The sequence below is a fragment of the Trichosurus vulpecula genome, chromosome 2, assembly GCF_011100635.1.
Source record: "Trichosurus vulpecula isolate mTriVul1 chromosome 2, mTriVul1.pri, whole genome shotgun sequence".
Taxonomy (NCBI): Eukaryota; Metazoa; Chordata; class Mammalia; order Diprotodontia; family Phalangeridae; genus Trichosurus; species Trichosurus vulpecula.
In genome coordinates this window covers 265,522,487-265,536,381 of record NC_050574.1, presented here as the reverse complement: position 1 = coordinate 265,536,381, position 13,895 = coordinate 265,522,487, and the positions used below count along the sequence as shown (strand labels likewise).

The window sequence follows — 13,895 nt, the reverse complement described above, 5'->3', positions numbered from 1 at the left end:
CTAGGTTTGGGGGAGAAAAACAAATGAAGCCATCCTTGAACACTTCTCCTCACTCCCTGATCTATATCTGGGGAACAGATGGTCCTGAGAGAGGTGACAACCCTTTGGTCATGTTGAAATGAACCCCAAGATTTGAAACCTTCTTCTGGAGTGCCGTTGGCAAGTTACCCAACTGAGCTTCCTGCTTTGCTGTACTCAGTGACGATTTACATTAGGAGACAGGAGTCTAAGTGACTGGCTTGACCTCCTTTTGTACCTTATTATGCCTCTTAATCCCTAACCTCACTTTTATCATCTCCTCAGCCCTCTCCGCAATCACCTCATCTCTCTTCCCAAAAACCTGGAGCCGGAAGCTGTTTCCGGAGAAGGAGAAGGACATCTCCTATTTCCTGTCCCCTCAGCTTTTGCAGTTCTTTGACCATCTTCAAGAGATGGGGGGCAGGGGGAGAGAGAGGAAAGAGGGGAATGAGTATTAGAGCAGAGATTCCCCTTTGGTGAGGGAACTAAGAGATGTACTGAACCCTAGGCGAGAGAGACAGAGAGAGAGAGAGAGACAGAGAGAGACAGAGAGAGACAGAGAGAGAGAGAGACAGAGAGAGAGACAGAGAGAGAGAAACAGAAACTAGAGCCTAGATACAGGTGTAGGGACTTGGTCCAAAATCAATACAGGCTTTGTATATCCATGTTTATGTACAATGATGTTCTAACAGCAAGCACAAATCAATTCTCATGAGATCTTAAAGGTTGTTCTTCCGTGGCACTATGTGTCCAGCCCATACTGAATTGAGTTTAGGGGTTCATGGCCCTCAGTATCACAGTGAATCCCTAGAAGGCAGGCCATGAAGCAGATGGGATCTCTTTTCCTCCTTTAGTTTGGGCTGGGATAGGGGAGAGACAATAAACTGCTATGTTCCAGGGTATTCCCCCCACCCCCACCCCATCCCTACCCCCTACTCTATTCCTGAAGCCAGTACATTGACCTTGGGATCTGAACTCTACTTCCCTTGTCCGCTTATTCAGGACAAGGTCACTAAACAAAGAGAGAAAAAAAAGCCCCTTTTGTTTAGAGATAGAAATGGGGGTTGGGTGGGCAGCCTGCCTTCCTAAGAACTAAACACCCAAGGCAAGGAGTCTGACTGATCCAAGCTTCCTTTTGGGATGCCACACATTTCTCTGACATCTGACCCTTACCCACCCTGAATCCATGGGAGCTGTGTGCTCTACCCCCTAGAAAGAAAGGAGGAAAAAAAGCTGATACAATGAATAACTAACTAGATGAGTAAGATAGTTTTCTTATCAGAATTTGACAGACCCACCTGTTTCATTCCTTTGATCTCTGGCCTCACCCTCTCTCTCTTTTCTTTGCCTTATAGACTTTTCTGATTTTTTCCCTCACTTTTATCGTCCCACTTTTCTTCCTATTCTTTCTTTTCCCTCCTTTTTCTTCTCCTTTTTCCTCTTCTCTGCCCTGCTTGCTTTTTCTCCTTCCCTCCTTCCCTTGAAGTCTTCTTTTCTAGGGCTCTTTCCCTCTTCTCCCTTTCCCTTTCACTTCCCTACCTTGTCCTTTTACCTCAGTTTCCAAGCATGAATAGGCCTAAATTGCTATCAGCAAATAATACAGAGATGGGGGTCCTAGAGACAGATCGTGTCCCCTGACTAGAAAGATGCGAGAGGCCGGATTCTCCAACCAGGGACCCAAATTTCAGGAGACACTTTCTCAGACATTCCTGTTTTGGGTCCTAGAAAGCCCCTGAAGTTCTGATGATGGGAAGACATATTAGAAGATAACCTACTGAGTGGGGACAGCCAGAGGTTTGATTTGAGGTGCCAGATAGATTCCATCTGCAGCTAGACACTGAAAAGCTTCATCTCCTATTCAATCCTGATCGAAGATCAGTCTTTCCAAACAAGCTGGTTTCTGTCTTCTACCCACAGTGGTAGCCTACTCTGGGAAGCCAAATGAATTAATTCTTGACCATCTACCCACCACAAATCATTAACTCACTGTGAACATTTTTCAAAGGTACCTTAAATTGTTGCTTACATCTCAAAATTCCCTGCTGTGTAATTTTACACTATATATTCCTTCAGGGACCCAGACACGACAGAATTTGGGGCTTACCATAATTAGTCTTCTCTCCTCTTCCTCTTTCTTCCTGCCCTGCCCACCAAACACATAAATACTCATATACTTGCATGTCCCCTCTGTGTCCCTCCCCACCCTCCCACCCCCCAACCTAAAACACTCAAGTTTCCTTGTCTACTTGGTTCCAGCTCAGGGCCTCCAGTTGTGATGTTTTCCCTTTATCTACTGCAGGCCCTCAGCCTTGTTTTCCTCTTGGTCCTCCTATTGAGATGGGCTTCATACTTGGTAATAGGGTTGAGGAGGGATATTGGTCAGGTAAGGGAGAGAGGACAAAGCCAAATGACTATGGTTGAAGGAGACAGATGGGAGAAATAGCACAAGGACAAGGGCCTCTGCGCCTGAGGAGGAGAAGTAGGAGGTAGAGACAAGGAGCCAGATGAGTCTTATGGGAAAGTGATAAGGAAAGCCAGCCAGGCCTGGGCCCCTCAGGGAGAGAACCCTGTTCTGCTGCATGCTGCTCAGTCTCTATGGTTCTCAATGTTTGATATTCTTTCTCTCTCATCTTTCTGTTTTTTCTCCATGTGTTTTTCAGCATGAGAGACAGCACATCCGGAGAGTAAGCACCGGCTGCCTTCTGTGTCTTTCTTGTAGTTCCTAGTGCCCTCGAGGGGCCAGCTGAAAGCAGTTCTGGGAATTGGGCTGGGTGGGCTGCCTCTGCCCCTCTGAGACTGGCTTCTTTTGGAGGGCCCTGCCAGATGACCCTATTCTGGCCTTAGCCTCAAATGGGGATATATAGTGGAAGTTAAACACTGCCCGTGCTGTAAGACGATGTATTCTCCCATGCTAACCTTACATTGTGGTTAGATCCAACCCTGGGGAAGACAGTGTCTTCATCTGTGTGGCAGAGACCTACACGTACTTCTCCAAGCAAACCTGAATGCCTGAATAATCCCAGCCATGTGCCTACATAGATCTGTGCTCATCCTGTGCACACACTTCCCTATATACTGGCATCGTACCACACACACAGGCTTCAGCCTCTGCCCAGATACCCACTGATGTGCATGCTGTCATAGATGCCTGAGCCCATATCAGAGAACATCAGAAAGGCATGCCAACTCTTTTAAAGCAGTCTTCATGTGATTCCATTAGCAGACCCTTGCCCTGGCCCTGCTGCTTTGAACTGGTTTTCTTGATATTCCCCTCTGAGCCTGTTTGATCCTCCCAATCAAGGGGCAACTAGGTGGCACGGTGTATAGAGTGCTGGGCCTGGAGTCAGGAGGTCCTGAGTTCAAATCCAACCTCAGATACTAGCTGTGTGACCCTAGGCAAGTCACTTCATCTTCATCTGCCTTGGTTTCCTCAATTGGAAAATAGGGATAAAAATAGCACCTACCTCCCAGGATTGTTATGAGGATCAAATGAAATAATATTTGTAAAGCACTTAGCCTAGTGCCCGGCACACAGTAGGTACTTAAATGCTTGTTCCATCTCCCCTTCTCCACTTAAATGCTGCATCTGTGATGCCCGTCTTTCTAGAATGATTCCTTTTTGCCTCTCCTTTTTCTCTTGCCTTTCCTTTCTTAGATTCGTCAGCTAACTTCCCTTTTTCAGAATTCTTCCTGAAAGTGGGGGAGACACTGCCAAGGTGCCATTTCCAGTACAGTTGCCTTTGAGGGGTAGGGTGCCAGCACTCAGAGCAGCATCTTCCCAAACGACTAAGGCTCAGGCTGCCATAAATGCAGAGCCAAAGAAAGACCTGTTAGGAGCCAGACCTGTTAGGACAAGTGAGTTGTCATTGCTCAGGACGATGATCTTCCAAGAAAGGCACCTCCAAGTCCCCTTAGCGATGGTAAGGAGCCCAGTCCAGGCATCTGAGCACCAGGAAAGCACTGCTCTCTCCTAGCTCTCCCCACTGGCCTTAGAGTCTCAGAAGTTGGAAGGGATTTCAGAGGCCTTCAAATACCGGAGCAGGAATCCCCTCTGCTACACCCCCGTCAAGGGAAAATGAGTGTCTACCTGAAGACATCCAGTGAGAGAACCAATTTCATCCTAGGGCTGTCAACCCTACTTACAAATGGTTTTATTTGTTAGGGGGTTGTTCTTTATATGGAGCTGAAATCGCCCTCACCACGGTTTTCCACTCAGTGCTCAGGGGCCTACCAGAACAAATTTAAACCCTCTTCCATGTGGTAGTACTTTAGGTACCTGAAGACAGGCTATGATGTCTCCCCTGCCCCCCCCCCCATCCAGCTGTGTGTTCTTCAGGTTAAAAAATCACCAGTGCCACCAGTTGATCCTCATATGATGTGGTTTCTAGTCCTCTCACCATCCTGGTTGATCTTCTTTGAACATGGCCTAGCTATTCAGTGCTCTTCCTAAAACACGGCGCCTAGAAATGAACAATGTACTGCAGATATGTTGCAACCAGAGTAAAAGCATTTCAAGCATATTACTGGGGGAGATAGAGCATTACACCATTCTTCCTGATGCCAAAGAACCAGAGACTTGGGAGGAAACTAGTAGGACTTGGGGAGGGGAGGGAAAATGGGAAACTGGGTAAGAAAGCATGGAGAGGTTGAGGGGAATAGATGCTTTCTTTCCTGTAAGTTAAACGTCTTGGAATGAAGCCTGCGCCAGTCATAGTTCCTCTGTCTGGAAGAACTGTATGTGCTTATGTCATACAGCATCCTCTGCTCTACTCCCCCTCCCCCAGACTCCCATACAGACAGGTAGGACTGTTACTCATTGAGACCTCATCTTAAGGCAGTAGAAAAGCGGCCAGAAGGGATAGAGGAAGCAAAGACAAATAAAAGATGGGGGAGGAAAATAAACAGGAAGGTGAATTCAGAATGACCGAAAGGAAGGTTTTAAAGGAAAGGTATCTTCCATTTTCCCTGTCCCAGTGGACTACAAAAGACCCAGCAGGGGACACAGGCATGCAATCGCTCCCTTCTTCAGGGGGCAGTACAGAATGGCGTACTCCATGAATATGGATGGATTCTTTGTGGTGGACATATGGCTGGAGGCAGCATTGGTACCGTCCTTTCTCCCCCAAAGGGATTGGGTCAGTGTGCTTCCCTTCTCTTCCTGATGGTGATTTTTATTGCACGTTCTGACTGCATCGGAGCCTTGGATCATTGGGTTGGTACCAGAGAACAGTGCCATCGAAAACCTGGAAACTTCTGCTATTCTGAGTCTCAAGTTCTCTAAAAGTACTTGAGTTAGTAGGCAGCTGCCTGCTGCCTACGCAGTGTGATTTGAATGGAAGAAGGGATGGTTCTGGAGAAAGTTAAGGGGGGAGGGAGCCAGGAGGATTGAATCAAGCAGATGGGGTCAGGGGAAGATTAACTTAAAAAGACCAAGATAGCAATGGGCAAGAAATCCTTGAAGGGGTGGATAGTTAGAAGGACTGTCTATCCTGTCTGAGATTTGATACAGGGAGGTCCATTACCTCCTTCCCTAATCAACCCACCCACCCCCTAATCCTGCTTTACTCTGTGTGTCCTTACTCCTCCAACTTCCCTGCCTTGTCTACTCTTATTTCTGACTCTTCTTTTCCTATTTCTGTATCACCTTTTTGTTTCTCCCCACACTGCCATTTCTCCAGCTCCTAGGCTTTCCATAGCCTATTTAGTTGGAAGCTTCTGTTTATCCATCTAAATTTACTTCTTTCCCAACCCCTCTTCCCTTCCTCTTGTCAATGCAGAGAGGGTAAGTACCACTCAGTCTCAGCTCCCCATGTTTATCATAGAGTTAATATTTACCCTGCGGTTGCTTCCCCCTCCACTGGCCTTGGGATCCTGCTTACAATGCACCTCTTCATAAGTAGGGAGGGGGAGGCAAAGGTAGACATATATGGAGGTGCATCCTCCTGGATGTTATCTATTTGGGTGTAACTTGCTCCCACCCCATTACAGCTGGGGTGGGACAAACAGTGCCATTTGCCATATCCCTTGGTGATACTATAAGACAAGAATTCTTAACCTGGTATCTATGAATTTTGAAAAAAAATTGATAACTATTTCAAAATAATTGGTTTCCTTTGCAATCCTATATATTTTATTTGGTGCAATTAAAAACATTCTTCTAAGAAGGGGTCCATAGGATCCATCAGAGTACCAAAGGGGTCCATGACACAAAAAAGGTTACTCTAAGGGAATTGTTTTCAGTCTTATGGTTCCTCTAGATTTGAGGTCTGAGGTAGGAGGAAAGAGGCATAAGTAGAGAGGCCACTGGCATTTTTGTGACTGTGGGGAGCTGTTACCAAACCCTGCCCTATTGTCTAAGGTAAGAACGGCACAGGGAAAGACATGGTACCCTGAGATGGGTTGTAAAGGAGTAGACAAGGACTATGTACTTGTTTGTGTGTGTAGGTCATATTTGTCAACGTGTTAGGGAAATTATCCACTCAACATTTATTCAACAGATGTTTATTGAGCTCCTAGTGTGTACAAAGCAGCCTGGGAGATGCACATATATAGCCAGAAGCATACAGAATCAGAATCAATAGGTTTAGAGTAGAAAGGAACTTTTACATAACATCTAGCCCAACCCTCTCATTTTCCAGATGTGGCAGCTGATGCCCAGAGTGGGGAAGCAACTTGAACAAGGTCATACAGAGAGCGAGGGGCAGAGCAGAATTTGGACCAAGGTCCTTTGACTCTAGTGTTCTTTGCCCCCCATACACTGATTTGTATGTATAAGGATATGATTCCTATCTTTAAGCACCTTACAGTTTAGGAGATAAAATTTATTGGGTGAATATCAGGGGATTCTGTGCATACACATGTTCATACATGCACACATTTGGTGATACATACAAGTTATATAGGGGTCAGAGTGTGTGGGGGGGGTTTAGTATTTGCTGACTATCTTCCCTAATGCCTGATAGGGGCATGGGGAAATACTATACTATCTATTTCTGATACTGCCAGTTACTGGCCATCCTCAGACCCGCTTCCTCTTTGACTGGTGTAGGCTCTACCACACCTGAAGCTACTTACCAGCCCCTCTTGGCTCAAGGGGGTCAAGGCCTACACAGAGCAGGGATGATGCCCGGATCTCCCGAGAGGCCTGACTTTCTTTCAGTGTCGGCCACTGAATCCCCATAGTAAGCTTGAATCCTCTCTATAAGCATCGGCTTGGCACCTGTGTCCAGTGGTAGGTTTCTAGGCTTTTCTGCTCTCATTCCTATCCTCATCCCAGAGGCCTGAGCTTTCCTGGCCTCAAGTGTCTCCATTTAACTGGGCTCAAGCTTTGTCATCTTCCATCTACCTGTCTTTCTACAGCATCATGTTGCCTCTAAGGAGGTCAGAGTTCTTAAAGAGAAGCCTTTGGAGAAACTGAAACTAGGAAATCCGTCAATGTGATATGCCAAAGAAAGAACGCTGCCCTAGGAGTCGTCGGACCAGAATTCCCATCCCGGTCCTCCCACTAAAATGCTGTGTGACTTTGGGTGGGTCATATGACCACCCTGAGCCTCAGTGTCCTCATCTGTAAAATGAGGAGGCTGGACTAGTTGAGTCCCAAGTCCCCTTCAGCATGAAAACCCTAATTCTTTAAAACTCTTTGGAAAGTAGAGATCTTTCTTCTTCCAGGTTCTCTACCTCTTCATTCTCCCTGGCCTGAAATAAGCCTTGATGGATTCCTGACCATCCCAGAACTCCACTGTCACTGGGAAACTGGTGGACCGGGTTGGTGGGAGAGTAAACACAGCAAAGGGAGCTCTCAGCTCTTTGAGTCTCAGATTTCGGATTTCATCATCAGATCAGCATCTCTGGTTCCTCCTTCTCCCCTCCCTCCACCTCAAGCTCTGGCCAACAACTTTCCTTTGCAGGAAACATCTGCTGGGGAGGCTGGGCTGGGCCGGGGGTTACTGGAGGACATTGGCCAGGACCATGCCCCAGATCCTGTAACTTTAAGTGTGTGTTTGGGGCTGTGCATCCTACCCTCCCTCCCTCATGTCCTACTCAGGCAACTCTAACAAAGAAACTGTTTGCCATTCAACCCCAGAGGACCAGGGACGGGTGGGGAGGACAGAGGAGAGGGGCTGAGACCGTTCTTCTTGGTATGTCCAGTAGCAGCTGCCCAGCGTGAGGGAAGAGAGTCCCAGCTACTGTACTGTTGCTGGCGCCTGGGTGAGGAGACTATACTTCACTGCCCTGCCCTCTGTGTACCTTGGAAGTGACAGGCAGGGACTAAGGATTTGGGAATCCCTGGTGTTGCTTTGGATAAGCTCTGAGTCACTCTGCCATAAAGACTTACAATGAACAGTGAGTCACTGGAGGGGCTGGAGCTTTGAACTCCGTGGCATGGCTGTACCTGCTTCTGGTTCTGTCTGTGGAAACTATACCTGGGTTAGCCATCTGGCTGGGGCCCGTCCAGTGCACCCTGGGGGACTTGGTACATGTGCCACATTTTTTGGCTCCCCAACTTGCTGCTTTGGATCTTTGGTTGGACTCTGAGAGTTACAATCACTCCTCACTGGAAGGAAGAATTTCACCATACCTTTTCCAGGGAGTCCCCAGGAGTGGAGGTCACCCACTTTGTGAGCATCAGATGGGAAGAAGGGAGCTTGACAGCAGGAGGCTGACCAGTGAGCTCATCCCATGACTTACTCTGACCACGTACTTTTGGCTGGACAGATATTGTGTTGAAAAGGAGCCTGAGTGTGAAGGGAGAGTACAGGACGGTCACTGACCCTTTGCCTTCCAGCCTGAGGTCACTTTTCTGCTGTCAGTCCAGGCAAGACTGATTCTTCACCCTGTGGACAGTGGGGGAAGGGAACACCAAGGAGGATTTGGACACATTAGGGTACTGGATGGGAGGGGTGACAGAATCTGGGGTCCTCTGGAGCCTAATGTTGGCTCAGGAAAGTGAGTCTTTGCTGTGTTACCTGCAGAGGTTCAACAACTTATCTGCAAACTGCGAACACTGGCATTACCATGAATCCGAAGAAATCCCAGCAGTGAGTTTGCAACCTGATTATTTTCTGTCTGCCTTTATAATAGTTTCAAAATTCTTAGCATTTCTCATTTTGTTCTGTTCCCTGAGAGTTTACAGTACTGATAAATAGTCTGTTCTTTGGCCTTTTTAATACATAGGGTGGAGGTGTAGCTAATTTTTGGAGGGAATAGCTCCAGGAATAAGAAGAGGGAAGTTTAATTATAATGTCCAAGTCATTCCCACTGTTGTATAATGCTTGAGGGTAGGAAAAAAAAAGCTGAAATAATCTCTACTGTGCTGCTGCTCCTGGAGCAGTCCATCCTGACACACCACGCTGGCAGGCTAGTGAAATGAGTGCCCATGCTTGAAATGCTGAATTTTAGTCTTTACCCCTTGGTTTTTGATTCTGAAACTTAGAGATCCCAGGTACTGAATCTGAATTCCCTATTCACCTTCTCCTGAATCCACAGGATTCTTTGAAAGAGAAGATAACTCAGTTTGTCTGTGGTTTGGGAAACATGCCTGGGCCTTCTGTCCTTCCACACCTGTGGAGGCCTTACTCAGTGATACATTGGAAGTGGAAAGAGTTGGGTATGGGGGTAGGTGAAAAGAAATTAAAGTTTTGAGGCCTGCAGCAGTTTGGATAACAGTGTTCCTTGGGTGGGGGTGGGGGTGGGGGTGAGGATCCACCTGAATGGGGTTTGGAGCACACTGCTAAACTGCTGGTCTCAGGGTGAGGCTAGTGTTTGTCGCTTCAGATAGAGTCCCACAAAATTTCAGGGCCTGCATAGCTGGTGAACAAGGAGGTATCAGTGTGATCTTTTGGAACTTCTCTGTTCCTTCACATAGACAAAGCTTGAGCACCTGCTTTCCATCTCTGTCCTGGACAGAACACTGCACTTAAATAGCACAAGTGGGAATTTGATTAGACTTCAGCAAGACCTTCTTCGCTGCAATGGTGATTAAACAAAGGCACATGTGGAATTATTTCTGGAGAGTCGTCCCCGTAGAATCTCTTGAAGTCTTTTCAAATACTTGAATTTCGTGGAATCATGTTCTCCCATTTAGGAATATCAGTATTTTAAAGGCAGCTCATTTGGTAGACATGTATTCAAATTAGTTGAAATCCCTCGAGATACCACCTTCTCTAGAAAGCCTCCACAGAAACCATCCGACCAGTGAGCTCAGGCTGTTGCAACACCAGGTTAATGAGCTCAGTCATAGGTTTGAGCCTTATCTTGGTCATTTAGGCTTTCCTAAAGAAATAACAATTCCATAGTCTCACTGCAGACAGGCGTGGTTGAACACCAAGGAAACTGGGTGGGAGAGCGTTCAGGGGCCCCAAACAATCCAGTATCACAGCCGGAAATGTAGCTGAAAGCATATATGAACCTTATATCCTGAAGTCAGCAAATCGTAGAACCAGGATGGAAACGACTTACCTGCGTTAGATCGGGAGGTCTTTGAGGGCAGGGACTGCCCTTTGCCTTTTTATTTTTTGTATCCCCAGCCCTTAGCGAAATGGCTGGCACAAAATAAGTAGGTGCTGGATAAATGCTTCTTGGATGACTTTTTATCCTTGCCACTTGCAGGGATATTGTCCCTTGTTAAATGGCACAGTTGCCTGTGTGTTCTCAGGGTTCTTGCCTATTATAGTTTGGGATATATGCCCCTAGGATGCAGGAACCATTTTATCTTTATATTTAGGGTTGGCACATGCATGATGTTTAATCAATGCTGTCGATTTCTTGATTGATTAGACTATTTCAGTGTTACATCTAGGGTATATTATAATAGCGATTCCTTTCATCTATGGCTTGGACTACTTAGTTGCTGATGCCCTTTCCAATTCTCAAAGTATGAATCTATGGGATACTTTATTTTATAGGTATTGGAGTTAGGAGCTAAGGACTGGATCTTTAATTCTGTTTATAGAGTTTTCTTCCAGATGAGAAAACTTCCTCCGCCTGTGTAGATTTGTGCCTTCTCTGTTACATTGGGGATTAGGGAGTTGCCTAGAACACTGGGACTTGCCCAGAGTCACACTAGTGTCTTTCGGAAGTAGGACTTGAATTCGGGTCTTCCTGGCTCCAAAGCCTGTTTTCTATTCACTTTGTTACTGGCGATGAATCGCCTTTTAAAGGAGTTTTAGGTTTCAGCATTGGCTAAACAAGCTGTCTAATTCAAGAGACTGGAAAACTTGAAGAATGGCTTAAAACAGGGGTGGGAAACCTGCAGCCTCAAGGCCACATGTGGCCTTCTAAGTCCTCAAGTGTGGCCTTTTGACTGAGCCAAGTTTTATAGAACAAATCCTTTTATTAAGGGGATTTGTTGTGCGAAGTTTGGCTTCAGTCAAAGGGCCACACTTGAGGACCTAGAGGGCCACATGTGGCCTGGAGGCTGCAGGTTCCCCACCCCTGGAACTTGAAGAGGTTGCTCACATCTTAGACACATAGCCATTTTTCCAGTTCCTAGCTTTTTTCTTTTTTTTTAAAGATATAATAACTGTGCATGGAAAAGGCTATCATTAGTTGGGTATCAGGGCTTTTGTCCCTTTCTTACGCCTTCCTTTTGGAGCACCCTTCACATTCATGCCCTCCCGCCTGCTTTGGGGTGGGGGTGAGAATAAGAATAATTTTGGAAGATAACGTAGGGCTTCCTGTTGCTTCTGGAGGGGTGCTTCACCTCTCTCCTTTCTGTTCGTGCTGCACAGGGCAGGGCTGTGCATAATGTGGGTACACTTATCCTTAGCTTTCTCTCAGTATGGCCCTGGGAGGCAAAGTCTACTGTACTCTCTCTTTCTCTCCATCCCACCACCCCTCCCACTCCCTACTAAACCTCCTGCATAACTTGGCCTTGCTGTATATGTTGGATAAAAGCATTTCATCCCCTCCTTCCTAAAATAGGAGGAACTGCTCTCTGCTAATATACCTTCCCTCTCTTCTGTACTCTATACGTCTGGCCTCCCCAAGTGCTTTCCCCTCTTATCCCCCTAACCTTAACTGTTTGTCATGCAGGTCTTAAGCCCAACTTACAAGCAGCGGAATGAAGACTTCAGAAAACTTTTCAAGCAACTTCCTGACACAGAGCGTCTCATCGTTGGTAAGCCAGGAGTGACCCCCAAACACGGGCCGTTACTCAAGCTGTTTTACCAGAGAAAGAATTTGGCCCTAAGCTGTTCTGGATACTAAACTAGCTGTATCTTCTTGGAGCAGAAGGACATTAGGCTAACACTTAGAGGTGGCCCATGGGAGTTTGGGGAGATGCTTCCTTATTTTCAGGTGGTGAAATTACCTAGCACCTATTCTGGGAGATAAATACAGTACTTTACAAACTTCAACTAAACATTGTTATTATTATTAATTATTATCAAGCTGTAAACACTTTAACATCATTTTTACCTGGTCTGTATGGAGAGCTAAGGAGGGGGAATTTATCAGGAAAAAGTTAGAGGGAAAAATCAGGCAAAACTGTTAGCTAGATTTCATTGGGCTCTCTGCTTCTGGCTTTCATGACTTAATGACTTACAATGGCCCTCTAGAATGGCTTCTACTTCTGTGAATGTTGCCATGGACTGAGGCAAATATAAATGAAGCTAGGTCCACTGTCTCCAGTTATCCTTGCTTAATCAGAGGACTGTTCAGAACTTACAAACCCAGGAAGTAACTGCTCCTCCAAACCCTTTAGGGAAACCTCTCTGATCCTCTTATATGAGTTTCCTCAAGCTGTTACAGCAGTGTCAAGGAATCACCTCCTCTTTTGGGCCCCCCTCCCCTAACACTCTGGCTTCCAATGACACTAAACTTCCTTCTGCTTCTTTAGCCTCTGGGGCAATAGCCCCTGGAAACCCTTCCTCCTTTCCCAGGCATCCTCTCTCCTATTTGTCTTGTCGGATACACAGTCCCCAGATAGGTCTTCATCTGTTTACCTAAGCCTCATAGGTGGCTTTCCAAGACCTTCAGAGCATGAGATGCTGAATCCTTCCTGGGCCACTAGTTTGGGCCCCTCTCATTCCTGATCAGTGGTGGGAGGGTCTCAGACCTGGATCATTATTTTCTCAGAGTTGCTTAGGGTCCCTTGTGGATGGGGTGGTGCATCCGAACTGCAGTGACTTGGCAGCTGTTTGCTGGGGATGCTTCCTGCCGCTGACTTCCCTTCTCTCTCCTGCCCTAGATTACTCATGTGCGCTCCAAAGAGACATTCTCCTCCAGGGCCGACTCTACCTCTCCGAAAATTGGATCTGTTTCTACAGCAACATCTTCCGCTGGGAAACTCTGGTAAATATCTGAGGCTGCATTCCTCTTTGGCCATGGCCGAGCAGGACCTCTCAACCTTAATTCCTGTACTAACTTCATGCTCCGTCCTAGGCCTTAATATAACCATATAGATAAGCACATGCTGAAGTCAATGTTGAAAACTAAAAAATATTAAATAATAACTAAGTACATGTTGAAGAACTACAGGCCCCGAACAAATTGAATATCCTTTATTTTATCCACTGCCACATTTGTTGAATATGGGAGGGAACATTGTGCATGAGAGGCAAGGAAGGGGAGGGACTTGGAGAAATGTAATTGGGACCTATGAAAATATGGAACACTACAGAGAACCTAGAAAGAACAATGGAGGCAGGAGACTTGGGTTCTGGTCCCTAATATGCCAGTAATTAGCTGTGTCAATTAACATGGGCCAAATTCTGTTTCCTCATTTTTAAGTTGAGAGGATTGTACTCGACGAGTTCCAGGATCTCTCTCAGATCTAGATGTGTGTGGTCGACAATCTCACTTAGTCTTTTCTAGTGCCTTTGGACAGCTCTCTGCCAAACTCTATTAATGTCCTTTCTTCCTTCTTGCTCCACTTC

At 46.3% G+C, this 13,895-nt stretch overlaps 1 protein-coding gene across 5 annotated transcripts in view; it reads left to right on the top strand.

The window, feature by feature from the left end:
* The window catches only part of GRAMD1B (GRAM domain containing 1B), a 241,705-nt gene that overhangs the window by 196,394 nt on the left and 31,416 nt on the right, over nucleotides 1–13,895 (top strand). For all 5 annotated transcript variants that reach the window (XM_036744378.1, XM_036744375.1, XM_036744374.1 and 2 more), the window contains 2 exons: nucleotides 12,052–12,136; nucleotides 13,208–13,311. In XM_036744378.1, the coding sequence (XP_036600273.1) occupies nucleotides 12,052–12,136; nucleotides 13,208–13,311 (189 nt within the window). The remainder of the gene's footprint in view (nucleotides 1–12,051; nucleotides 12,137–13,207; nucleotides 13,312–13,895) is intronic.